General features: G+C 33.8%; 5 protein-coding genes across 6 annotated transcripts; 3 read left to right on the forward strand and 2 right to left on the reverse strand.

The window, feature by feature from the left end:
- Positions 1-426: 426 nt before the first annotated feature.
- LOC138125115 (M protein, serotype 2.1-like) lies at positions 427-1209 on the reverse strand. The gene has a single exon (XM_069040392.1). It carries the CDS (start codon positions 1207-1209, stop codon positions 427-429), a length of 783 nt encoding a protein of 260 aa, XP_068896493.1.
- A 1494-nt stretch (positions 1210-2703) lies between these two features.
- On the forward strand, positions 2704-12523 carry LOC138123753 (E3 ubiquitin-protein ligase TRIM71-like). 2 transcript variants are annotated; one of them, XM_069038545.1, is made up of 4 exons: positions 2704-2905; positions 6668-6831; positions 6892-7145; positions 10011-12523. In XM_069038545.1, the coding sequence occupies exons 3-4, from the start codon at positions 6946-6948 to the stop codon at positions 11326-11328; spliced, it is 1518 nt and encodes a 505-aa protein (XP_068894646.1). In that variant the 5' UTR covers positions 2704-2905; positions 6668-6831; positions 6892-6945; the 3' UTR covers positions 11329-12523. The 2 variants fall into 2 exon arrangements, with proteins under 2 accessions (XP_068894646.1, XP_068894645.1); XM_069038544.1 differs by lacking the exon at positions 2704-2905 and adding an exon at positions 4226-4339.
- A 4830-nt stretch (positions 12524-17353) lies between these two features.
- LOC138124401 (uncharacterized) lies at positions 17354-21063 on the forward strand. The gene is made up of 5 exons (XM_069039426.1): positions 17354-17486; positions 19822-20155; positions 20205-20405; positions 20458-20688; positions 20739-21063. Exons 1-5 carry the CDS (start codon positions 17482-17484, stop codon positions 20895-20897), a joined length of 930 nt encoding a protein of 309 aa, XP_068895527.1. The 5' UTR covers positions 17354-17481; the 3' UTR covers positions 20898-21063.
- An 875-nt stretch (positions 21064-21938) lies between these two features.
- amx (almondex) lies at positions 21939-22984 on the forward strand. The gene is made up of 4 exons (XM_069038556.1): positions 21939-22123; positions 22176-22252; positions 22305-22608; positions 22658-22984. The coding sequence occupies exons 1-4, from the start codon at positions 22039-22041 to the stop codon at positions 22897-22899; spliced, it is 708 nt and encodes a 235-aa protein (XP_068894657.1). The 5' UTR covers positions 21939-22038; the 3' UTR covers positions 22900-22984.
- On the reverse strand, positions 22981-25057 carry LOC138123750 (uncharacterized). The gene is made up of 3 exons (XM_069038541.1): positions 23821-25057; positions 23370-23770; positions 22981-23312 (listed from the first exon to the last, which is right to left on the reverse strand). Exons 1-3 carry the CDS (start codon positions 25055-25057, stop codon positions 23232-23234), a joined length of 1719 nt encoding a protein of 572 aa, XP_068894642.1. The 3' UTR covers positions 22981-23231.
- Between the last annotated feature and the right edge of the window lie 248 nt (positions 25058-25305).

Below are 25305 nucleotides of genomic sequence, written 5' to 3' on the forward strand. Positions count from 1 at the left end.
CTGTTTTTTCGTCTTCGTTTGGCCCATACGTTATTATTATTGTTATTGGGTTTTCTCCATTCTTCGCCTCAACTTTTATTATTCTCTCTGATATGTATGTCCATCCTACTATTTTCTTTCTCCATTTCTCGTTTATCAGGCAACCCACTCCCGCTTTTGCTCTTTCATTTGTCGGTACTCCGCTGTAAATTAGGTAATATCCGTTTCCTACTTCTATTGATCCTTGTCCTTTTTTCTTTGTTTCCGTGATTCCCAGAATGTCTACTTTTATTTTTTGGCATTCTTCTATTAGTTCGTTCTCCTTTCCACTTAGTCCTCTTATGTTCCATGTTGCTAATTTCCAATAATTCCTTGAGTTTTCCTTATTTCGTGTTCCTTTTCCGTGCCGTGTCTTTTCCATTTTCTGATTTCCGTGTATATGTTTATCTAGTTTTTTGAATCTTGAGGTCTCTTGACTTGTTCTTTTTGTTCTTCCAGTCGGTATGTCTTGCTGTTCCATGTCCATATTTTTTCGTTTATTGTTAGTTTCTTGTAGCCGATTCTTACTTTATTGCCTTTTTCTTTTTCTGCATTTGCCTCTTCCCGTATCCATTCTTGTATATCTCGTTCTTTTTTGGTGAGGTCATTTGTTATAAAGATCTTTTTATTCTCGTTTTCCCTTAAGCATGATTTTTTCTTCATTATTTCTATCTTTTTCTCATATTTACTGACTTGTCCCACGTACATTTCCTTATTGATTTTGTATACACTTTCAATCTCGACGTCTATCCCCAGGTTATTTTTGATCCACTCTTCTAGTTTTTTCTCCAACGTTTCATTTTTTTCTTTCGTCAATTCCATTCCATAAATTACTATGTTGTTCTTTTTCTGGTGTCTTTCCATTTGTTCTAGTTTATCTTCCATGTATTGCATTTTGGTCTTCATTTCATTGTTTTCTCTCTTTATCTCTTTGTTTTCTTCAGCGAGCTTGTCTAGTATCTCATGATATTTGTGGTTTTCTTTTCGGATCTCCTTCACTTCTTCCATGAGTTTTTGCATCATGTTTTTCAGGTCTTCCATTTCAGTGTCGCTTCTCTTTTTCTTCGGCGGTGTTCTGACTGTCTTCTTGCTTTTCTTCTTTATTTCGTTGTTCTCTTCTTCCTCTCTTTGTCTTTTCCGGCTATCGTCTGTTGAGTACCCTTCGACGTCACTCTCTTCTTGTTTTTTCATTTGGTTTTATGCAGCACCTTCTAACGTTTTCTTGCTATATGTGTTGCCTATGTCAGAGCGGTAAAGGGTTTTCTTCCAATTTTTTTTTTTTTTTTTCTTCGCACGAGAAAAAGCTTATCTACTTTTTTGTTTCTTGCCGGTCACTTTACGATACGGTTCTGCTACCGATTTATACAGTAAACTTTACGTTCATTCGTTTGGTTCTTTTCTTCTTCCTCTAGTCCTTCCACTAACACTATCGTCTTTTACTACTTTCACTGTCACCACTGAGTTTTGGTTTTTATTTCTGCTCGCAACAGCCAAATTTTTGGTTTGATTGCGGAGCGAAAATCACCGTGTTTACTCGACTCGACTCGATTTGTGTAGTGTCAATTAATAACCACGTGTAAATTGTCAGTTTGTATTGTTTGTTCCAACTTTTCATTCTATCTAAGTTGAACTACGACCAGTTCAGTGTTGCCAGATGCACGTTATGACATTTCCCTCTCTCTAATACGAAAATACCCGAAAATACCCGATGTAGTTTTTTCCAACAAAATTTGTCATTTAAGACATGAATAGCTTTTGCAACGAAAATTACACGAGTCGACGAAGAAGCCGAGTGTAATTTTCCAAAAGCAAAATCTACGAATGTCTTAAATAACAAATTTTGCAGAAAAAAATAGACCACGAATTAATTGTATTCGACTTGACAATCCAACTCGAAAATTTTGAACTAATTAAATTGCGGGGTTTTTTAAATCTGGACCAATCAAATTGATTTTATAGTGAAAAAACACTCTACTGCAGTAGGAGTTTTTCAGCGAAAAAATTTATATCAAAATGAAATGTCAAATTTAATTAAATTATTATGAAATCGATACACACGTATAACAAACAAGGCCCTAAATACATATATGATTAGTATTACATTCAACGTTATTCTTTACTATAATAATTGCTGGTACAAATGTTGCGTATATGCGTCAACTCGATAAATAATTTCTCGATGTGTTGTCACTGTTAAAATTACAAATCAAATATTTTTCATGATCTCCTGTGGTGCAGTTTTACCGGAATTCGGCGAATAAAACTGTAGACGTAGAGCCGCCTCTATAAATTGCATCATAAATAACTCGAACTCCACTATTGTCGTATTAGGTTGTCCTGGTCCGGGCCCGGGTAGTCGGTTTAGGAACTAGTTAGTAGTTAGCCAGATGCTGAGACCGAGATGGTGAGATGCTACAACGTGTCCTTGACCATCATAAAAAAACCGTTCCGCATTTATTTCCGCCCGTCCCCATCTAAATGATCTAAGTTTTTCGCTTCGAAAGCGAAAAGCCCCTGTTTTACCCTAAAAATTAAAAAACCCTCACTAATACCCCCATTCATTGAAAATGCCCCCGTCTTCGGGTAAAAACCCCCAAATTGGCAACATTGGACCAGTTTTTGTTTTATGTTTTCTCCTTTCCAGCTTCAACGATGACCAATTGAAAACCGTATAAAATGCGTGGGCATGAAATTTACCGTTCTTTCTTGTCAAATATTAGCAGTGGACCATTCGCGTCATCTGCGCATGATGGTGAAAGGAGGGAGATGCAACCCTTAGTTGAGTAAGGGAAGGGCAGAAAAAATGCATAAATTCCTAACGCACAAGGAAGGTCGCAGTTCTTCCCTAACAGTGAGTGTGTGGTGCTAAACAGTGGTGCTAAAGAATGTAAGTTAAAAAAAACATCATTTTTTTTTTAATAAAACAAATTGTACAAAACATATTCTGAAAATGATTCCTGTATACTGTATTATTCTTGCTGTAAATTTTTGCGTTTTGCAAATATTTGCAAAAATCAGTTTTAAAAATAGCTCACCGACGTAAGTTTGGAATTGACAAAATTGTATAAAAAACTTGAAATTGTGTTTTTCGGAAATTTGATTTCAAGGTCATGTAAGCAAGTCCTTGCAATAGGCACATGTATTGGGATATAACGATCCACTTTTGCTTCCACCAAAGTGCTAGTCCCGTTATAGAATCTAGCAGCACCTTTGATCCTGACCTACGCAAACAATTTCATCTGTGGGTAGGGTGTAAAGGAGACCAGTGGTCCCAAATGCATCGATATTTAGCTTTTATTTTGGCATAACCATTACTTTGAAAAATTGACATTTCAATTGTAACTTAATGATCAAAAAGTGAGTTTGTGATTAAAAGCTAAAATTATTTAATGAGGCAATAAATAATCTAGCCGTGTATAACAAGTTTGGTGTACGAAATAGTGATTCTAATTTATACAGGGTCAAAAACTGAATGTAAAATTTATGGTTGCCGCTCCATATAAAAAATGATGAATAAGTGAACACATACTGTTCACACATAGGAGTTAAATCGGTTGCAAAACAACTCAATATTCTTAGATTCAATCGTTAATTTAGAAAGAAATAAATAGAATTCTCTTCATCGGACTTTTCACCTAAAAAATGACACTGACAGTAACAAAAATTGACAGTTCACAGTGAGGCAGCAAAAATTTCATAACATGGGCATGGCTTGCTTCGACTACAATAATTTAAAATGACTGTGTATTCTCCCATCACTATGTGTAATGTTCAGATGTTACTTCAGATTTCAAAAACATCTTCATCCGACAGAGTCAATAGGCATCATTAAAATCAGAAAAAAATTCTCTACCAGAATAAAAATAAATAAATATTTGTTTCTATTTAAAAGAACAAAGTGACACTTATCTGACATAACAGTTAATGTTGAAAAAAAATTAAGCCGTTCTGTAGTGTTTTTTAATCATTGTATTGCGTCTTTTGTTTATTAAAATCGGATAATAAATAACGGAACTACGGTTTGCGGCGTTTTTTAGGAAACAGCCTGTATCTTGTAATAAGTGTGTAATATCAAACATGAAATAAATAGGTATCACATAAGAATTGATATTGCACTTCCCCATATGCACAGCAATGCTAATAACGTCAGCTCAAGTTTAAAAAGAAATATTTGATGGTAACGTCCGCTTTGATTGTCACCATATCTTATCAGTTGTTAAACTTTTTTGCCTTATTGGACGATTGCTGATTTTTGCACCAACAAGAACTGTGAGCTAGTGGTTAGTGGATTGTCTTGAAATCAGTGTCTGAATTAATTAACGTAAGAGGGATAATTATCACTATTCTTGTCACATTATTGTCATTTTACCCTTTATTAAATTAAGGTATGAAAGAGTAAACCTCTTATTCACCACTCAATTCTTTGATAATTCGATAATGAAACTTTTTTTCTTGGATTCAGATTCACTTTGAGTTTGTTTTCAAATATACTTTTCTATTTGCAACTGCGAATTGAAACATTCAAAATTTGAAAACTCAGTGTGTTAATTTCTCTTGATACGATGCGGTAGGAAACTGGAATTAATTAAATAATCTCGAAGGCTGCTAACATTTTTAGTTTAGTTGTTCATTAAGAGTTCTCTGAAACGAACCGTCCGTCGCTGATAAGATCTGAAACCTGAAGCAGGGCCCTAATTTTTTTCTCGAATGTTGGCAATTGCCAAGAAATTGTGCCCAGAGGTACACTTGTCCTAAAAGATTTCTGAAATTCAATAGGATCAACCATGAAAGTGCTGTATTGTATCTCTCTAAAAAAAACTGGTTTTGGCATCCCCACATCTGGTGACCATCGGCGTTTTGCAGCGTATTGTTATACTCGCATTAGTTGAGCATCTAAAAGATGAAAAACATTTGGCTATGATTTTGTACTTTTTCTACCTGCTAAGGGTCGGTTGGGGTTGCATGTTTATTCAAGGTTGTTGGTGGATATAGCAGATTTTCTTTCGGCAAAAATGCATAAATACCTAAACAATATTTATAGGGTGGAAGGGTGAAGGTTACTGCTCCCTAATATAAAACATAAACATTGCCTTTGTTATGCAAATATTTCAGTGAGTAAGTTCGCTTTAATTTGGATTTAATTTATGATTATAATTCCACAGAATTTTATGTCAAATCAATTCAAAATATCTATTACAAAAACACAAATATCGCCTTTGTTTGATACAAAATCTGTCCAAAATATATAAATTTTATTATTAGATACATATTAGGAATTACATAATACTATTTTAACAAATGCCTTAAATGCACAAGTGTATCACACAAGTTTTATTCTTTGCGAACGTTCGAATATTGAACAATTTTCCTTGAATAATTAATCCTATAAAACAACAAACAAACCATCTCAGGAATTAGGTACTGTATTTAAGATTGTCTTTATTCATCGCTTAAGAAACGCTCTTTATTATTGATCGATTTGATTAAATATGTTATGAATTTCTCTTCATACTAGTACAGAAAGAATAGTTATTTATGAACCAAATGCGAAAATAGTAGTTTATTTAATGAGTTCGTGTGTAAGCGTTTTAAAGGTCCACGAGTGCCAAAAAGGGCCCAATTTACACACGAACGAGTTGAATACAACGTTTTTTTGTTCGACGAGCCCCTTAAAGGCTCCAAATCACTTAAAATCATTAAAATTAGCTTGACGTTTCGTTGTGACAAGTTGTGACGTTTATCAAAATCCGTTCGCACAGGAGAAAATTCTCAAATTCTGACAGTGTCGAACAAAAAAGATATTTTTCGCGCATAAACACATTACACATAAACACGAGCGGCGAAGGAGCGAGTGCTTCATTTGCGCGAATCTATCGAATACGTCTTGTCACATCGAAGTTTGTACAATATTTTTTGAAACGAACATCATGTCTGATTTGTCTTTTATCCTTTGTGAATAGATGGCGCTTCTTTCTCCATGCGCTGTCGATCGAATTAATAACCATTTAAAGTCGACTCAAGTTGCAAAAAACCACTTGTCATTTGCAACGGCATTTTTTCAATATTTTTAAACCAAGTAAAGGCACAAAAAGGCCAGAAAATCATAGTTTGGATTGAATATTTTCCATATAAGTACAGTTTTAAAGTAATTTCAAACGACTAATGCCATAAAATTGCTGTTGCAAATCCAAATTGGTTTTTTGCAACTTGAGTCAACTTTATGTATTTTTACTCTTTCTAAATTTTCAACATCCAAATGGAGAAATGGCGTTTTGTAAAGCAGAGTTTATTATTATGTATCAAGTTAAATTATTTTCAGAATGCTCAAAAAGGCGAATACTTTTTGAATAATTTTGAAGCACTAGTGCGCGAAATCGACGTTCGCGGTTGACTGTTGATGTCACGAAATGTCATTTTGAAGGTAGCGAGTTCAAAAAAGTTATTTCCACCCTAATGCATTAAAGTGGTTTTTTTTCCAAATAAAATAAATAAAATTTCCATACGGTTCGTCTTTATTCTTGAGATCTGTGTCAGTAAAAAAATTTCCCACTACATATATGCATGTGAAAACTTCATTATAAAATATGATTGATAAAATTGTATGTATTCAGTATCTATCGTGTCTAAAAGGATTTTTTTTTCCCATTAGAAATGAATACTTTTTCTTAAGCCCACCCAACATGTCTTCGTTACTTGCACATGCGTCATCCCCTGCTGCAAATATTTGTTAGTCTATTAGAAAATATGCAAGATACTTTTGACGCTTATAACTGGAGTAAAGGACCGATTATGTAATGGCTAACAAATAAAAAAGTAAGGATTTCAGACTTTCGGAGCTTCTTTCTTTCTACAAAGATATTTATTAATTTACAGAATATTAACGATTGGAAGGGATTTACACACAACTTTTAGAACTTTAAGTGCGTCATGGCTCATCCAGAAGAGCACGAGTTGAGACAGGAAGGAGGCGAGGAAGGACTGACACAAGACCTGAACGCATTAAGAGACCAAGTTAACGCAATTAAGGAGCGCATTTCCATCGCAATCAATGATAACAGGACGATGCATTTAAGGGTTAAGATGAAAACGCAGCAGGTACTCAGACAAGTGGACCACGAATTTGAACAGTAAGTAATAATTGTTATTAATTAAAAATGATTTAAAACAGTTTAGCAAGTACATTAACAGCAAAATCTAGATTTTTCGTCCATTTTTTTTCTTTATTCACCTTACTGCGAGCCGTGCCGTAAAACATCTATAGTTGACTCAAGTTGCAAAAAACCACTTGTCATTTGCAACTGCATTTTTTTCATATTTCTGAACCAAATAAAGGCACAAAGGGACCAGAAAATCATAGTTTGGGTTGAATATTTTCCATATAAGTACAGTTTTAAAGTAATTTCAAATGACTAATGCCATAAAAGTGCTGTTGCAAATGCAAAGTGGTTTTTTGCAACTTGAGTCAACTTTATACTCCATTCTTTATCTTGGTGAGTGGTCGATGCGATCAAGCAAGCCATGGGTAGCTTTGTAAGTTTTACTTTTTCCACCAAATGTGTGTGTGGTGTAAATCAAATATTAACTGTCATCGGTGTCATTCAGATTCAGAGTCTTCGTCAAGCATTTATGTCCAAATCTCGCGATCTTATGTCGCGAAATGAAAATATATAAGCCGTACACATCGATTCTTAAATTTAACCGTTCCCGGTCTGAAAATTATCGGCGCGTCCGTCGTCGGTCAATCCGACCGAACATTCAACATTATTCCCGTCCCGTGCCGGGTGCCGGGCAATATTGCAAAGACGTTTGGGTTTGAAAAATTAACCGGATTATTAAACCATAAACCGGACCTAATTTCACCGGAGATTGTGTGGTCGGTCTAGAACATTTTGAAATTCCCAAGTAAGTTATGAAAATTTTAGTAAACGATGTGATGTGAAGATGACACGTTTGAGGTTATGTCCCGATGCGTGTGAATCATGAGCAATTCAACCTGGAAAATCATAAATAGAAAGACTTTGCGGCGTCTCTGTAAGTACAGTGGGGAGCACGGAATTTCGCACGCCAATTTGTACGTCATTAAAAAAAAACTATCTAGTCTAAGCTTTATTGTCATTATAATCAATAATGAGGTGGGATACGCATGATATATGTGATCATGACTGATGTTTCACCTAAACTGTCACGAAACTGCCGCCAGTAGGTATCTCATTTTAATAAAATTAAGTCAGTGAAATGTCCAATGTGTGCGAAATTCCGTGCTCGCCACTGTACATTATTGTAATATTTGAATATTTTTCAACAACTACCAACGCACTTTTCCATGGGAACTTTCAAAAATCCCTAAATTCAACTTGACGGCTGAAAATTTTCCTAAGACCACTCACCAAGATAAAGAATGGATTATATTACAATTGGTTGCAAAAAAAAACGGAAACTGTCAGAATAAAATTGACACATTTTTACAATTTTTCCATAGGAGAAATAGGTTCGAATTAACGTCAAAATTCAATGACATTTTTTTAAATTCTTTGATAGGTATTGTGAAGTAGACAATTAGTTGACAAATGGACAAAATCAAATTTACATTAGAAAAATTTTCGTTTCCCGATTTTTTTGCAACCAACTGTACTATCGGCGCCAACGAAATGTGAACGAATTTCTGGTGCCATAGAAACGTCTTCTGTTTTGTTCTACATTAAATAAAACTTTGTTCAGTGGCGTACTATATGTATGAAAGTTAAGAAAAGATTTCTACATATTACCTATAACTTTCTATTACAATTTTACAATTTTCCTCGAGTTTGGTAACAGCCCTCGCTTTTCCCATATCGGTCAAATGTCGTGGCATGTATATTGTTTAAAAATAAATTAAATCTGTTGACAAATTATGTTTGTGAAAATTGTCACAAATCTGACACATTAACGCACGCCTATGATTGATGCTACAACACACACTAGGAAAATTTGGCGTTCACATTTCGATAGCGCCGATAGTACCACAAGGCGTGTGGTAAAATAAGTCATTAGGTACTATGAAATGTATGTATGTATGAAATGCGCGTGATAAATACGGGGTGATCAAGAATGACTGAGTCTGTTGGTAACAATGAAATTTGGCAAATTTAAAATTTACCAACGAAGGTTCATTTTTGTAATAGTATAAACATAACCTGCATAACCAAGAATGTTTTTAATGTCATCTCAAGTTAAAAAATCCGGTCAGTGCGTGGTCAGTGCCAATTAATAGACAAAAATCACCAGTATTTTCAATTGTTTCATTGCCAACAGACTCAGTCATTGTTGATCACGCTGTAGAAGGATATATTGTTGATAAATATACAGTGTGTCCAAAAAGTCTGGAAACACCCCAATAAAATATTAACGAATGATTTTCGAGAAAAACGCAAAAACAGGTGAATTAGCGTTTTCAAAAAGCTTTCCGTTGATGGTATCTGTTTGCTGTTTTTGATGACTTTGAAAGAGTTATGACGTCATCAGGGGTTTTTTAAATGGCAATGTCGCATTTTTACTACCGTTTTCAATAGATCTTTTAATTGTCTACCCGACGGTCAAAAAGTTTTCAATTTAGGTACGGTCGGTGGACAAATAAAACTGGGACACTTAAAATTTAATCCATGTAAATCAGACCATTGAATTGTCAATATATCTCTCAGTGTCTATATAATATGTCATACCAAAGTTAACCTATTTGTCATAAAGCCGTAATTAAACGATGCAAATTTGTAAGTTTTGACTTATGTGATTGTCATTTTTGTCCCAGTTTTATTTGTCCATCGACTGTACATAAGAAATTTTCTGAAAAAACCTAATTTGTTTTTTCAAGGTCATCGAAAAGACCAAAAAGAAAATATCAGCAGAAATCTTTTTTAAAACACTAATTGACCTGTCTTTAGATTTTTTTCAAAAATTATGCGTACGTTTTCAGACTTTTTGGACAACTGTATAAGTCCGGTAAACACTTTTTGCAGATACAGAGCTGAACTAAGAAGACGAAGGATAGAAGTTATAAACCGAATTCGCCAAGAACAACATTCAAGAATTTCTTCTCTTCAAACACAAGTACAACAACTTACGAATGTCTCTGAGAGACTTGTTTACGTTGGCAAAAATCTGCAGACATACACAGCAGGCAACGTCAGACAAAACATCATAATAAACGAAATTGCAAACGATGAGCTGAATCATCTTAGAAATTTATCGGTCGAACCCTGCGTGAGTGATTATTTAGAGTTCATACCTTGCAACAGAAGAATAATAGCGTCGTTGGGCCGTCTAGAGGCACCAATAAACCTGTACAGATTGGAAGCAATTGGTCCCAGACCACAGCTACCAACACCATCAGCCGAAGGAGAACCATCAACTTCCGGTGCCCAAGCACTTGCGCTCCCGAATCAAATTCCCAATGGTCACATGTCCCTCACACTTCTCCGCAACGAGTCGGGACGTCCGTCGTTGATCTTCGGTAGACCAGGAAGCAACGACGGCGAGCTTCTTCGTCCTTGGGGCATCTGCTGCAACAAGTTGGGACATTTCATAGTTTCCGATCGTTGCAACAATCGCATCCAGGTTTTCGACACCGATGGTAGATTCTTGTACAAATTTGGCAGCGCAGGAGAGTACTACGGACAATTCCAACGTCCAGCAGGAATCACCGTCAACGTCGACAACCAGATCGTCGTGTGCGACAAGGACAACCATCGCATACAGATTTTTACGATGGAAGGAAATTTCCTCGGTACTTTTGGCAGCAAAGGATCGGACAACGGGAAATTTTTCTACCCCTGGGACGTGTCCTGCAGCACTACTCGCAAGATCGTGGTCTCCGACAGTCGCAACGATCGTGTTCAAGTCTTCACCGCTACCGGAGAGTTCATCAGCAAGTTCAGCAACAAACAACGCAACTGTTACTTCCCATTTGAATTTCCGAGAGGCGTTTGTTTTGCTCCTGATGAAACCATCGTGGTGTCCGATTTTAACAACCATCGCATCGTGTTCCTGCAGAAAAGATTTCAAAGGACGCAGTACTGGGGAGGACAGGAAGGAGATGGGGACTATCAGTTTTCTAGGCCCCAAGGAATTGTTATTGACGACAGCGGCAACATCGTCATTGCAGACTCGAAAAATAATCGCATTCTAGTATACGACAGATTTGGTGGATTTCAGTACAAGTTTGGTCGATGTGGCACGGCCCCAGGTGCCTTCTCGAGACCCCAGGCTATTTGTTTGACGCCGGCTGGAAGAATTGCAGTGGTCGATGGGGAAAATAACAGAATACAAGTTTTTTGAAACGCTCTTGTCACAACCAAGGTATATATTTCAGGTGTAACGTTTTCATCACAAGTTTTTTGAAGTGCTCTTGTCGCAATCAAGGCATACATCTCAGGTCTAACGTTATCAACAATTTTTTTGAAGTGCTCTTGTTACGATCAAGGCATCATTCTCAGTTGTAACGTTCTAGTGTAGTTAATCAATCAATACAAGTTATTTATAGTGCTCTTATCGCAATCAAGGCATATAACGTTATCAACAATGTTTTTAGAAGTGCTCTTGTCATGATCAAGGCACCATTCTCAGTTGTAACGTTATAGTGTAGTTAATCCGCTATCTCAGTAATAATAATAGCCAAGAAAAGTTAGTTATTTACTTTGTTTTAGTTAGAATAGTTAAATAGCAAATAGGCACGATTGCTGCTTGCTATTCCATATAACTATAGGGATATTAGACTGATTATCAAACCTATTGAGACTGAGTACTAAGACTGACCGTAAAGTTAAGTAGAAAATATTTTATACTTTTTAACTTTTGATAACTATAATATACAAAGCTTAAAAAAGTTAACTAATTCTGATAAAACCTTGTGACAAATGTAACTCCAGTATGAATGAAATTAAGACGATGCCAAAAGTTATGTAATGAAAATTGAAGTCATTGTCGTAGACACTATATTAATTATTTGCTGTGAGACATGCTATAAGCGAAGCAGTACCTACAATGTTGAGATGATAAGATGGTTCAACACACTCTTTGCTTTATTTGAATGTACGTACCTTTTTGTTTTTGCGGGAACTGTGATAGTTGTAACATTTCATTATCTTAACGTAGCCCACACAAATAACAGGATAAATGTATTGTGTAGTAAATTTTGTTTGACTAATTTTATTGTAACTAACAAGGTTTGAAGTGAGATGTTCACATAATGAACTAAAAATTAGCATGTGTAAGTTTTCAAAAATACTCTATAAATTAAATTTGTATTTTATAGTTCTTGGTACTAATTTAAAAAATCAAAAAAAGAGTAACGTGACTACGTAGCAATCTTTTCATAATCTTATGACTTCGATTACTAGATTATCTTTGTAACTTACATTTAAGCATAATTTTTGTTGTATTTTATTTGTTTATGCGTATGGATACATATACATTATGTTATCTACATTTTATATTTTTATACACCTTCCTGGTGCAATTTGTGTAATAAATAGTTCCTATTCACACGTTGTTGTTTATCAGATCCTTTCATGTCGAATTATTAAATACGTAACCCAAAAAAATAATAAGTAAAACAAATGGGTGGGAAGATAACAAAATAATCCGTTGCTGGATACCTACTGATCTGTTAAAGAAATTAAATTTATTGCAGCTAAAGTTATATTGTTTTCATTCGGTCACTTCGTTCAGCTCACGATTGTATTTTTTATTTGCAATTTAGTAGATAAAACGTTAAAAATCCACAATACAACTAAATGGTGTTGACGTTTTTGTGCACTTTATGTAACCAAAATTCCGCAAATTTTCACAATTCATTTTATTTTCGTCTTTAGTTCTTTTATCAGTTACAAAACTAATAATTGATTAGCTTTGATGATTTGAAATTTCCAATTTTCAAATCTACGTCACAATTGCAGTAAATAATGTACACTTAGGTATATTTGACATGAGCGAATATGTCGGAATTATTTTTTTATTAAATCTACTAGAATAACTGCACGAAACTATGCAATAACAAACTGTTTTTAACTTGTGATTTTATCGATTTGTTAAAACTCTCATTTAGAAAGGTGTCGAATTTAGAACACCAGTGGTGGCGAATCTAGTAATTGAGTGAGTAAGCCAAAGTAGTAATTCCACAAAAATTGTGTTACATACACTGTTTAGTGTATGATGTACAGTCGAGAGCAATACATTTTGATCGTCAAGGTCATTCTTTGACGCAATCGAAAATGCTCCATTGTAAAACAGTCGTAAATATCATAACCTATCGTCATGTTGCATGACATTAATTGTCATTTTTTTCTCATTCTTTTGACACTTTGTTGACATGGGCACAATCAGGCAGGGAATTTTTTTAAATTTGTGACAATGTAACCAAATTTTGACATGACACTGACGACCAAAATTTATTGCTCGCGACAGTACATTACTTCCGTAAATACTTTATTATTATTACTGCTTCATATTAAATGTAAATAATTTATTTATCCGGCAATACTATTCTATTATATCTAAATGTCTTCTTTCTTCTTTGTTACATTTTTAAAGGCAACGTAATAGGTTTACGTTGCCTTCAACATTATTCACTGTTGCCAATAGAATATTATACAATGAACGTGTGTAATGATGGCTATTACCTCCAAGAATAAACTTTCAGCAAGAGCCGCAGGTGAGTGCTGTAATCATCCGAGTGGGTAATTCTACGACGGACGTACAAATCTCGTAATTTCCACTATCAAAATCCATTCTTACTACTTTTTTAAACAAAAACACAGCACACAGACTCTCGAATTATGACATTTCAAAATAAATATAAGATATGAATGTTGTGATATATTATAGCAACTTCACAGCCTATGCCATAATTTGCTAATGTAATTTTGCGAGCAGCCACAATCCGTGTGGTAATGAATCATTACTTAAGACCGTGTGTAATGAACATCATTTCACTAACAAAATATATATTTCAAAAATTTTTTGTTTCTTAGCTTTTATGAAAATTTTGCAGTATTCATAACGTCACAACATCCAATAATCGTTTGTATTATACCAATATTTTTTTCATCATTTCAAAAACTAGAACTCGTTTTGAAAAATTGAACATTTCCGACTTTGGACTTTCACTTCATTAATCAAATATGCTTCCCTTCAACGATTTATTTACTCTATGGCTTAATTGCCTCTATTTTAAAAACTAAGTTATATGAATAATTACATGAGTTATTTAAAAATTTTGTCATATTACGTGTCAGATTTGCGACTGTTATAATTGGGTAGGTATAATCAGAATGTTCACATGACAACCTCAATTAATATGTTAGGAAAATGATTTTTCCCAAAAAAATGACACTTCTAGTACTTCCAATTAACTTGTTACTTCTATATTTTATTCGTCATCATCACTTCTTCAAGTTCATTAACAAAAACTAAAATCTGTTGCTGGTATTTTTTATTACCAATCTTAATCGTCAATAAATCAAAAGAAAGAAGTTTAAAATTCCTTCTACAGACAGCGTTGCTTGACATTTAAAACCCCGGTTCTGAAAAGTTACGAACAATTAAACGAGTCCTTTTCAAGCAAACTCGTGAAAATGACGTTTATTTAAAAATACCAATTACATAAATTTAAAACAATTTTACGAATTTTTCTAATTAACAAAATTTAGAGTGAAAAGACTATGTAATGGGTATAAATGCAGAATGTGTTGTCTTCTTACAAGGCGTCCTGTGTGTTACTTTCTAAAACCACATTATTTATTTTCCCGTCCAGACTCGTTCTAAACTAACATTGACTCAAATTTCCTAAAAGTTAAATCATCCAACACTCGCGATTTTGACAATAATATCACTAGAAGTGTAACAGGAAATTATGTAAAATACATTTTTTAAATGGGAGGTTATATAATAAGATTCAACCATAACGCGTTTCCATGTCACAATAAAGACAAATAATTTAATTAAATAATACAAATGGATTTATTGATTATGAACGTCAATTTTTAATGGTTTTATTTTAGACTTGAAACTGTAAATAATTGTAAGCCAATTAAAAAAATAGGTAATAAATTGTCATTGGCATTGAGTAAATCTAAATTCAACAAGCAGATTATTTTTTAACCATTTAATAATAAAAAAAGGAGAACAGTAATAATCATTTAACTTTGTTAGTTCTAACAGTTAACTCTCACGTCATTAATTCAGACTATTTAAAAGTTATTAAATCATGTGTTATGTATTTTATTTGTGATCATTGAATATTACCAAATTACTTTTTTCTTTTAGTAATAATTTTTCCTAAATTCTTTCCTAATTTAAATTTTATTTCAAAAAATAAAAGAAATATTACTAGAAATTTCAATCAAAATACCTTAAATTGTTTTCAGTTAATCTTATTAAGTAATGCAAAAAAAGAAACATTCTTCAATCATATTTTTAACTTAATTTTTTTACGGTATCCTAACAATAAATTATAGAGGCATTATTTAACTTTTTACGATCCCTTTAAATAGTATATTATTTACGATATAAGTATCGTAACTTGTCATATTACTACACAAGATAAGAAAATTATTCACTCAACGAGGCCACAGGGCGGATCTCGTATTGTAATATGAATTTACGATACGACTATCATATGCTTTATTCTTAATCAATTATTATCGTAAGAAACAATTAGTAGATGATAAATAAAAATATTACACAAACTAAAGTAGCAAAGTGATAGGCTGCAGGCGTTTTTTAATTCTGTCACGGTTCTGTCACCAATCACCACTAGTAAAACGAGTGATACATTCGAAGAAAGTATTTCCTAGGACATCGAGATTGCCACAAATGAGGTTATTGAAACTTTGATACTAACGAAGTCACGATAAATATAAAAAAAAATATCAGTAGTGGCATAACGACATTCAAATGAATGTCGTTAAAATTTAAGCTCAAAAAAATGTTCAACTGATTTTTCCAATTTCGTTTTCAAATGCAATGAATAAACAGTCTGCGCTAAAAAACAGGGGTGGTCCGCGGACAGCACGTACTGTTGTAGTGCAAGAAAAAATATTGAATGCTTCAACATCGACCATCAAAAGAATTCTGGGCCCAATCCTGTTACCAGAGAATACACTGTTACCACCTCGATTGATTGTTCAGCATTGTCATTTTAGAAGACCAAGACCTTGTCATTGAAACTCAGCTGAATATGTGGTTTGTGTATAATGAAGCGCCCCCATATTTTGGTCTTATGGTGGGCGACCATTTGGATAACTTTTATCTAAAATGGTAAATAAATCGTGGCAGCTTGTTCCTGAGCCTCCCAGATACCTTATTTAAACTTTCTTCATTTTTGCTGTGAGCGTATTTAAAGAATTTCTTTTATGTAGCAGAAGTAAGAAAAGAACCACATGAGAAAATTAGGTACCATTCAAATGAAATTAGAGAAAACCGAGGCATGTGATGGAGAGTGCAGCAATTCTCCGTGCATCGTGCACCGGCATCCATTAGAAAAGGAGGTGTTCCTATTGACTTATTGACACATATAAATATGAAACAATAAATCTTTATCTTTCCATGTTTAAAATTAGTTTTCTAAAGTTTGGTTTTGGAAGATTTGGTTTGGTTCTTGTATTGTAGATTGTTTGTTTTTGTAAGTATAATCTATTAAGTCGTACAGAACTAAATAAAATTGTTTTAAACAGTTACCACGTACATATTTATTTAAATATTTGAAAATGAATTGATTGTGCGAACAAAAATTCGAACTTTCATCGCCTTTTAAGCCTAAACAACGTGAATGCATTTTCTATACCTATGAGGTCACAAATTTATATATTTAGTATGGGTTTTTCAAAGCTGTAAAGAATCACTTATTATACGCTGCAGATCCGGAAGTTCTTACAAACACCCACTCAGGAATACTTATATTACTTCCACTGTAAAGCCTCCCTCACATCTTCCAAAATTGATGAATAAAAGACCTGTTTGAAAATGTCTCCTTTCCAGTCTACAGCACACACCTGCACGGTAGTTCGATCCAAATACCATTTCACTTTTGTGCCTCTGGCATCGGCAAACCTTGTTTTTTATTTTCCATTATTTACTTTTACTCCCATTTAATTGTACCAAACTAACGTGACATCACAAATTCATTTTTCAAAGACGATCTACAACGCTCCAAAAACTTTACCGATAATTTAGCCGCTAATAATGCTCGTTATGTTTTATTACATAATATCAATTATTGCGGCCTAATTGTGCAGATATGTAACCTTACGGACCAAATATTTCTACAAGATTATTCAAAAAAGAAGAGGAAAGTAAAGGCGCTGGACGGTCCCCACTATATCGATATGCTTTCTTGTACGAAGTTATTTAGATACGAATTTCTCTGGTAAACGTTGTGTTGTGATTTTGAACCGGTGTGTGATAGATACATTGTAGGAACTAGTAGTTATCATGACGTAAGTTTTTAAAAATTAATATTCATCAATCATTTATCTGGAAAGATAAGAAAAGCAATCTAGCACTACATTTCCGAAATTATTTTTTTTTATTTATTAATTTTTATTATAATAAATTTTACTGTATGAAAATTGATCATTTCATTGTTGTTGCAACTGCTGCAATTTATGTTTTGACCGATTTTATTTTCAGTTCTGCACTTAATGATATATTGTTAAATCTTATGAAAGTAGTCACATTCTATTGGGAACAAGTTCCGCAATTTAACTTCTAATGGGTTAATACGTAACAACTGCACATTACTACAAACTACTACATAAAAGTTTTTTCACTAGAAGAAAGATTGTGAATTAGTTAAATTATTCGCAATTAATCTGATAAAATCTCTCAAAAACCTAAATTATGATACCTACGAGTAAATTTGTTAAATATAAAAAGTGGAGATACTTTTGCTGATATTTGCTCTCTTCCGCTTCATTATATTATATTGCCAAACCCATATAACTAACCATAATTAATCGAGAAAATTGTCGTTACGCAAATTGATATAAAATTAAATAATAGTGTCACCGACTACCTGGTTATTAGACATATTACGTTACAAACATCTTGAACGATCTATCCAAAGAATTGAGTAACGAAGAAAAGAATGAAGAATAAGCAGTTGCTTAAAACACTGACCTAGACCTTTACCTTAAAGCACATTAATGAAAAAGCAAATAAAGTGAAGATTAAAATTTCATCGATCGTGTTCAGTGGTCATGAAAGAGAAAGTGACAAGTAGTGAAAAATCTAGTTTTTAAAAGCAATACACTTTTGCTAATTAATTTTTTGGTGGTAAAGAGCGTCAAACTGCATTACTTCCCAAAAAAAAAGTGAAACAGGATTTAAATTAATCTAAAAATTATGTTTCCTGTAACATTTACACCGGATCAATTTCCATAATATTCTAATCACATCTCAGCTTTCATCAAAAGTTGCTGTTTTGGAGCAAAACCCGGTTCAAAACAATGGAAATAACACTTTCTCTTTCGGTTCATTGCTTTCCGAATTTGTCCAACTGGTGCACTTGATTGCACCTACAAAGGCCACAATCGACCATTGTAATTACGTACGCGTATTCATGCGAATATGTAATGCTTTTAAAGAAAGTTCGTCACCTCAGCTGCAGACGAAATTTTGTAACACAGGGTGTGGACTCCGGAGAGAGCGGTCCAGATAATATATTTGTGAATGAAATCTCAGTCTTCGGACTGTTATACTGCTCCTTCAAATAAATTATTTATGATGGAATTATATAAGTGTTGGCAACCCAAATGGTGCAAAGTAATTAGAAGCCACATTGTACTAAGAGTAATTGCGGTTATGAAAAGACTACCGAAGGCATTACCCTCGTAAAAAATTGTCTCACGGGTAACAAAAGATGATTAGGATTAGATAATACCAATGTTTCGTCATTTATTCGAGGTGCATAAATGGAAGTTGCAAATGCAATTAGCGAACACTAAAATTATTCTAATTTTCATTGAGCATAAAACGATCTCTGATCTCTGTCAAAATGATTTGTATCAATCTCCACTAAAACAAGTGTCATAGTGAAAGCCACGTGAATAAAAATCGCCACTTCTGTACCACTTTTCCAGTTAACACTTTACAACCAACATTAATAATTGCCAGATAAACTTTCACTTGCAGCATTTTATTTATTTTTTGTTTGTGGGTAATACGGTTACTTACTTATCTAATTCATTACATTTATGAAAATTAATAGACATTTATCTTTGACTATAACACTGTTACGTGAAACGGGTCAACAGAAAAGTTTCTTCCTAATTGAGGAAGCAAATTGAAGCAAAACTTTAATACCACCATTACAAAGTCTTTATCCGTATTTTATAATTTTGGGAATAGATTCAGTGTATTGTTTGATAAAATAGCGACTAGTGGGGAAAGCAAAATAGCGTCTCAATTTCTTAAATGATTGCTGTCGACGATGCCGACCTCGTTTTCTAAAAAGAAATACTTATCTACCTCAACACGAGAAATATTATATTTTTTTCATAATCTCTTCAGATTCTGACAACAGTGCTTGCATTATTGAAATTATATAAAAAATAACTTTCAGTTTCTTCATTCGTTCCTGCTAAAAAATAATTTGCGTCAGGGTCAGGTAGATTTCATACTCCAATAATTAAAATCGCTGAAACGGTTCAGAAACTCTTTAATGACTGCTACGATAGTCAACTAAATGTTAACTATCTTTGCATGTTCACCAAAGCATTCACGCCGCAATACTACTACAGTTAAATTTTTGTCATGTTCTATTTATTTCAGGCTTTTGTACTTGAGTGTTGTTTCATTGTTAACGTTGGGACACCTGAGTCATGGATTCCCGAAGGATTCAGAATTACCAAATTATCCCAGATACTCGAACGAAAACAGACATCTTCTTCAGCGCGGGTTTAAACCTAGATCTCCATCTCCATTCTCATCAGTAGTTGAAGACTACGAAGACGCACATGCAGCTGCTACGCAGCAACGAAGTTTCGCCGAAAACCCTTACCTCTACCAGAATGCCATTCCCATTAAACAGAAAATTCAGCAAGTGGTGAGACCCGGCAAAACTGGACCACAACAGTTCAGAAATCCCGAAGAGCCACTCAGAGAAGTAAAGTCTTGAAAATTTTGAAGGCAGGAATGAATGTGTTAATTTCCAGAAAGACCAGAAGGAACTCGACGAAGAAGAAATTGAAGAGCCCGATCGTCTGAGTCTTCTCCTGCCACAGTCTAAATTTGTTTGCACGAGTAAGAACACTGGTTATTATGCGGATGAAGAGTTAGGATGTGAGGTGTTCCACTACTGCCAGGACAATGCCAAACACTCTTGGATTTGTCCTGAAGGGTTTACTTTCCACCAAGTAAAACTGATTTGGTGCGGTGTAGTTAAAAATTAAATTCGTGTTTTTTAAGGTGCATCTCATCTGTATGCCTCCTGGTGGTGATAACATCTGTGAGAAATCGTCTCAGTTCCACTTCGTCAATGAATATCTGTACAAACCTGTCAATTTAGAGGAGTACCAGCAGAAACCCAATGTCTCGCTCCGGTACTCGGAGAGATTTTACCCACAAAATTATTATGAGGACAATAATGAAAATGAACAAAATGAAGAAAATCGAGCCCCGGTTGCACATAGGAACTCGGTAAGATGGTTTAATGGGTGTAAACGTTGAGATGAATCGATTGTTTTCAGGTGCGAGTGACGCAAAATGTGCCAGAGCAAGTGACCAGAGCGACATTCAGGCCGGAGACTTCTCTTGGTCAAGTGTTCAGGTCTCCAAATGAAGTAAATATACCACTTCAGCAGAGAAGACCGCAATACGCGACGCAAAGATTTTTCACCAGAAAATAAACGTACTTTTTAATTAATTATGTTTTAGATATTTATCAAAAATGAGGCTAAGCCTTTAATATACGGCTGAGTGTATATTATTCGAAAGAAAGAATTTATGGTGCGATTATGTTTTGTCACAAATGTTTAGTTCTTAATAAATAAATATTTACAATTAATTCCCAAATATGCGTCTGATTTAAAAATTAAATATCGGAGATATATCTGGATTAGGGCTGTACAGTTTAACTGTAGCTTATGGTTAAACCGGCAAAAAAATTTAACTGCCTAATTAAATTAATTGAATAAAACACAATAGCTGCAGAGTTTAATAAATAATTCTTGTTGAACTACACTAACCAATAACAAATTAATCAAGTTACCTAACTGTTATAACTATAACGGATTTAGCCATCAGCTAATTAACCAGGTTAAACCCCTTAACCGGTTAAATCAGTTACCCAGTTCATTTTTTTGTTCATTTGGCTCTTTGACTACTTTAACCATCCGCTAATCAACCAAGTTAACGATTTTAACTGGACCAGTTAAATCGTAGGTACCATCGTGATTATAAAAAACGTAAACGACTACAGTTAACTTGGGACGCAGTCTCATGATGACCATGAATCAAAAACAGTTTTTAAAAGATATTCAACAAACAATGAGTTGAGTTGAGAATCTATAAATATTTAGAAGAAAATCTGATGATATATAATAAATAAGCCAAAGTAAAAAATTTAGATGTGAAATAAAAACAATTTTTTATTTAAATAATTAGATAGGTTAGAATTATGGTCAAAATTCAGTGACATTTAAAAAAATAAATTTGACAGTTGTGAAGTAGACAATTAATTGATAAATGGACAAAACCAAATTTACATTAGGAAAAGTTTCATTTCCCGTTTTTTTTACAACCAGAAGATCTAAACACAATGACTTAAAAAAATAAAATGAAAAAATAACGCACCTATTATTTGATGTCTAACAATAAAACTGTTTAAAACAACAATCGAATCTTCCGAAAAACTCAACTCTACGCCTCTGGAGAAACACTTTTTAATCTGTCAAATGTCATTTTTGTGAAATCAAAATATAACCTATAAGTTGTGAAAAAGCTAAAAAGTGTATCATAGAATTATAACAGCAATACCTATGAAAAATAATGCACTGTTTACATGTGAACATAAGACGAGCAATATTTATTATACTCTCAATAATAGTTAATAACATTAGCATCATTCAAATGAGTTTGTACATGTGACAATAGCAACAATGTCAAATTAACATGTTCTTTTTCAGTTGACAATAAGGCAGAAACGAAACCTGCTTCTCAAAATAAAAATAACTCAGACAACGACGAACAACCTCCTCCACCTGTATGTGGGATAATGTGTAGATTTTTAAATATTTACTTAATTTTCTTCACAGATAGACTCCATATTACACTGTCCTTCAAATTTAGATTGTAAAGACCTACATCCACAATGCATGACCTGCAACATGACCCCTTCATGCAAGTATGGTGAAGTGCAGAATGCAACTTGCAATGTCAATTCGAAAGTAGAATGTAGGGGAAGGAAAATATTTGAAAAATCATGGATGTGTCGATATTGCTACCAAACTGAACCTTGGGAGCACACTTGTGATTTAAAAGCCAGTTGCAACTCAGTAGCATCTCCAAGAATTAATTACACAACAAATTGTACAGTAAAAAGTGATATTTTATGTTTAGGTAAGTTGTGATCAGTTGATTTCTTTTAATAAGAACAATCCAATTCAAGGTAATCGCACATTCAAGAAAAATGTTTTGTGTAATTGGACAGGTGGTTATCGTTGGACCACTGCTTTAATTTTAAGTATTACATTAGGGGGCTTTGGTGCTGATAGGTTTTATCTGGGGCACTGGCAGGAAGGGATTGGAAAACTGTTCAGTTTTGGGGGACTTGGGGTGTGGACTATCATCGATGTTATTTTAATTTCATTACATTATTTGGGACCAGCTGATGGATCTCTCTACATTTAAGTAACTTATTAACTAATCTAGGCTGTAATTAGTATTAGTAAGTCAAAATAGAATTAAGGGAATAATAAAATCTGAAAGAACTAAAGCTTTTCAACATCACACTTTATTATGATAGGTACAAATTGTGGTAATATGAATTACAACAAATAAATAACAATAATAAATAAATATATTTTTGCAGGACTAGTTCTACCACAAATTACAGTTAAAAATTATTTGTAAACAGTAGCTGCAACCACATAACTTACTCATTTTTTTGCCTGTATAATAATTCAAATGGTAACAATCCTCAAAATAAAAAAATACTTGTAAATGGTAATAAACGAGTGTGTTCAATAAATCAACTTTATCTCTTCTCGTAAATAATCGGTTAGTTCTGCATCCGTCATATTTTCAACTTCTCTCTGAGACACCTAAAAATATTTTTCAAATGAAACCAGTTATTTTGAGATCAAATAAAAACAGTTTACCGTTAACACCCCTTCTTCAGAACGATCTAATAACCGTAGTTTCAAGGCCATTAGACCTACAGGAACATCTTCATCCAGATTTCTGACACGGTTGTAATCATCCAATACTTCTACATAAACAGCTTTATCATTTTCGTTTTTGTATCCAGTGATACCAATAATATTCAAATGCGGAATTTCTTGGGTCATCTCAAACTTATATAAATTCATTTCCTTCCTTATTGCATTCAACTTATTCAACACTCTTTGCAGAAGCGGCCTTTTATGTAATTGATAAGCTGAGAAAACGTTATTTGGAATACTGACAGGCTTCACCGCCAATTTCTTTGAGAGATCAGGATCTTCAAGGTAAATGACATATAAAAGAAGATTCAGTCTTAAGTTTCGTTTGGAATTGTTAACTGCAAAGCAACTTTTATCGGCATTTTTCAAACCATACAACTCGACTCACCAAATTGTAAATTTCTTTTATTTAAAACATAAGGCACTAGTTCGTACGGGCGATAATTCAGCATCCAGCAAAAGAGAATAATGTCAGTTAACGAATCGACGTCTCTTTCGAATTCTCCAAGCCTGATCCGCTCGATCAATTTAGGAATTATCACATCTTTCATATCACCGTGATCGACCAGTTTCAGATCGCTAAACATGCTCATTATCCATAAAAATCGCTTAATGTCTTTTCCCCTAAGTTGTTCGCTAAGATGCAACTCTTTTGAAACGAAATTACTTTCACTGAGCTGGTCCAAACAAGTTTTTGTAAACATTTGGAAAAGTTTCTCGTCGTAATAAAAATAATCCGCAAACAGGGCCAGGATGTGACAGATTGCGGGAAACGAATAGTGCCTAAATGTTTTATTAAAAAATATCGTATATGATATAGTGTTGAGCAAATTATCATCTTGATATCTATTATGTCTTAAACTCTTAACTAATGTTACAAACAATGCACAGTCGTTTAACACAGGCAGATTATTGTGAATATGTTGTTTTATTTTTTCCAATAACAATTTATTTATTATTAACTTAGTGCTAGTTTTGAACGTTGCGCTGCAAATTATGCATAACTCTTCACTACTTAAGCTATCAATAAAATCTTTATCCATGACTCGAATGCACTGTCGCATCCTCGTTTGCGAGTCCAAATTTTTCTTTGCGAGACCAATATAAAAAATAAGCTGCAAGAGATCTTTCTTAGCCAGGTGGTGTAATGAATTGGACAACTGCTCAATCGAGTGTTTATAAAACTTAAAATCTGTTATTCGACTAGGAAATACTTTCATGTAAATATTTAACATCTTTAAGATATCTACAGTACTTAAATGTGGCAGTCTTAAACAACATTCAAGGTCGATTTGCTTTACTATTAATAGGCGTTCATTTTTGGTTAACTCATGATCATTTAAGGCGCCCGAAAAATTAATAATTTCGTTTGTGCTTAATTTGCCTAAATGATTTGTGTTTTGGCGTACACTTCCAAGTATTTTTGACGTATTTTGGCCTGGCATTCGGTGTTGTTCATTTTCAATATTTAAATATAGCAAAATTCTACCTGTGAGCGTTTCTTGATTTGGGCCAACAGTTGTTTGCTCTTGACTCAGTGCTTTTGCAAAGTGTCTAAATTGACTTTTATTCACTTTAACAACATAATTAGAAAACCATAACTTGGTTTTTAGTATTAAACGCATTTTAAAGATCACCGCAACAGAAAATTTAACACAAACTTTAGGTTAACCTATTTATATTTACAGCCACCTGTCACCACAGCCTGTCACCATCAATGATGATGTTTTGCTGGTTGCATACAAATGTTGATAAATATGGATGAGATGAAAGTGCTTAAAAATAAATATAGAGTTAGCTCAACAGCAGCAAACACTGATAATGTGGCAATCACACAAAAGTTATAACACTTTAGAACGATAACTGATAAAGT

The sequence above is a fragment of the Tenebrio molitor genome, chromosome 2, assembly GCF_963966145.1.
Source record: "Tenebrio molitor chromosome 2, icTenMoli1.1, whole genome shotgun sequence".
Taxonomy (NCBI): Eukaryota; Metazoa; Arthropoda; class Insecta; order Coleoptera; family Tenebrionidae; genus Tenebrio; species Tenebrio molitor.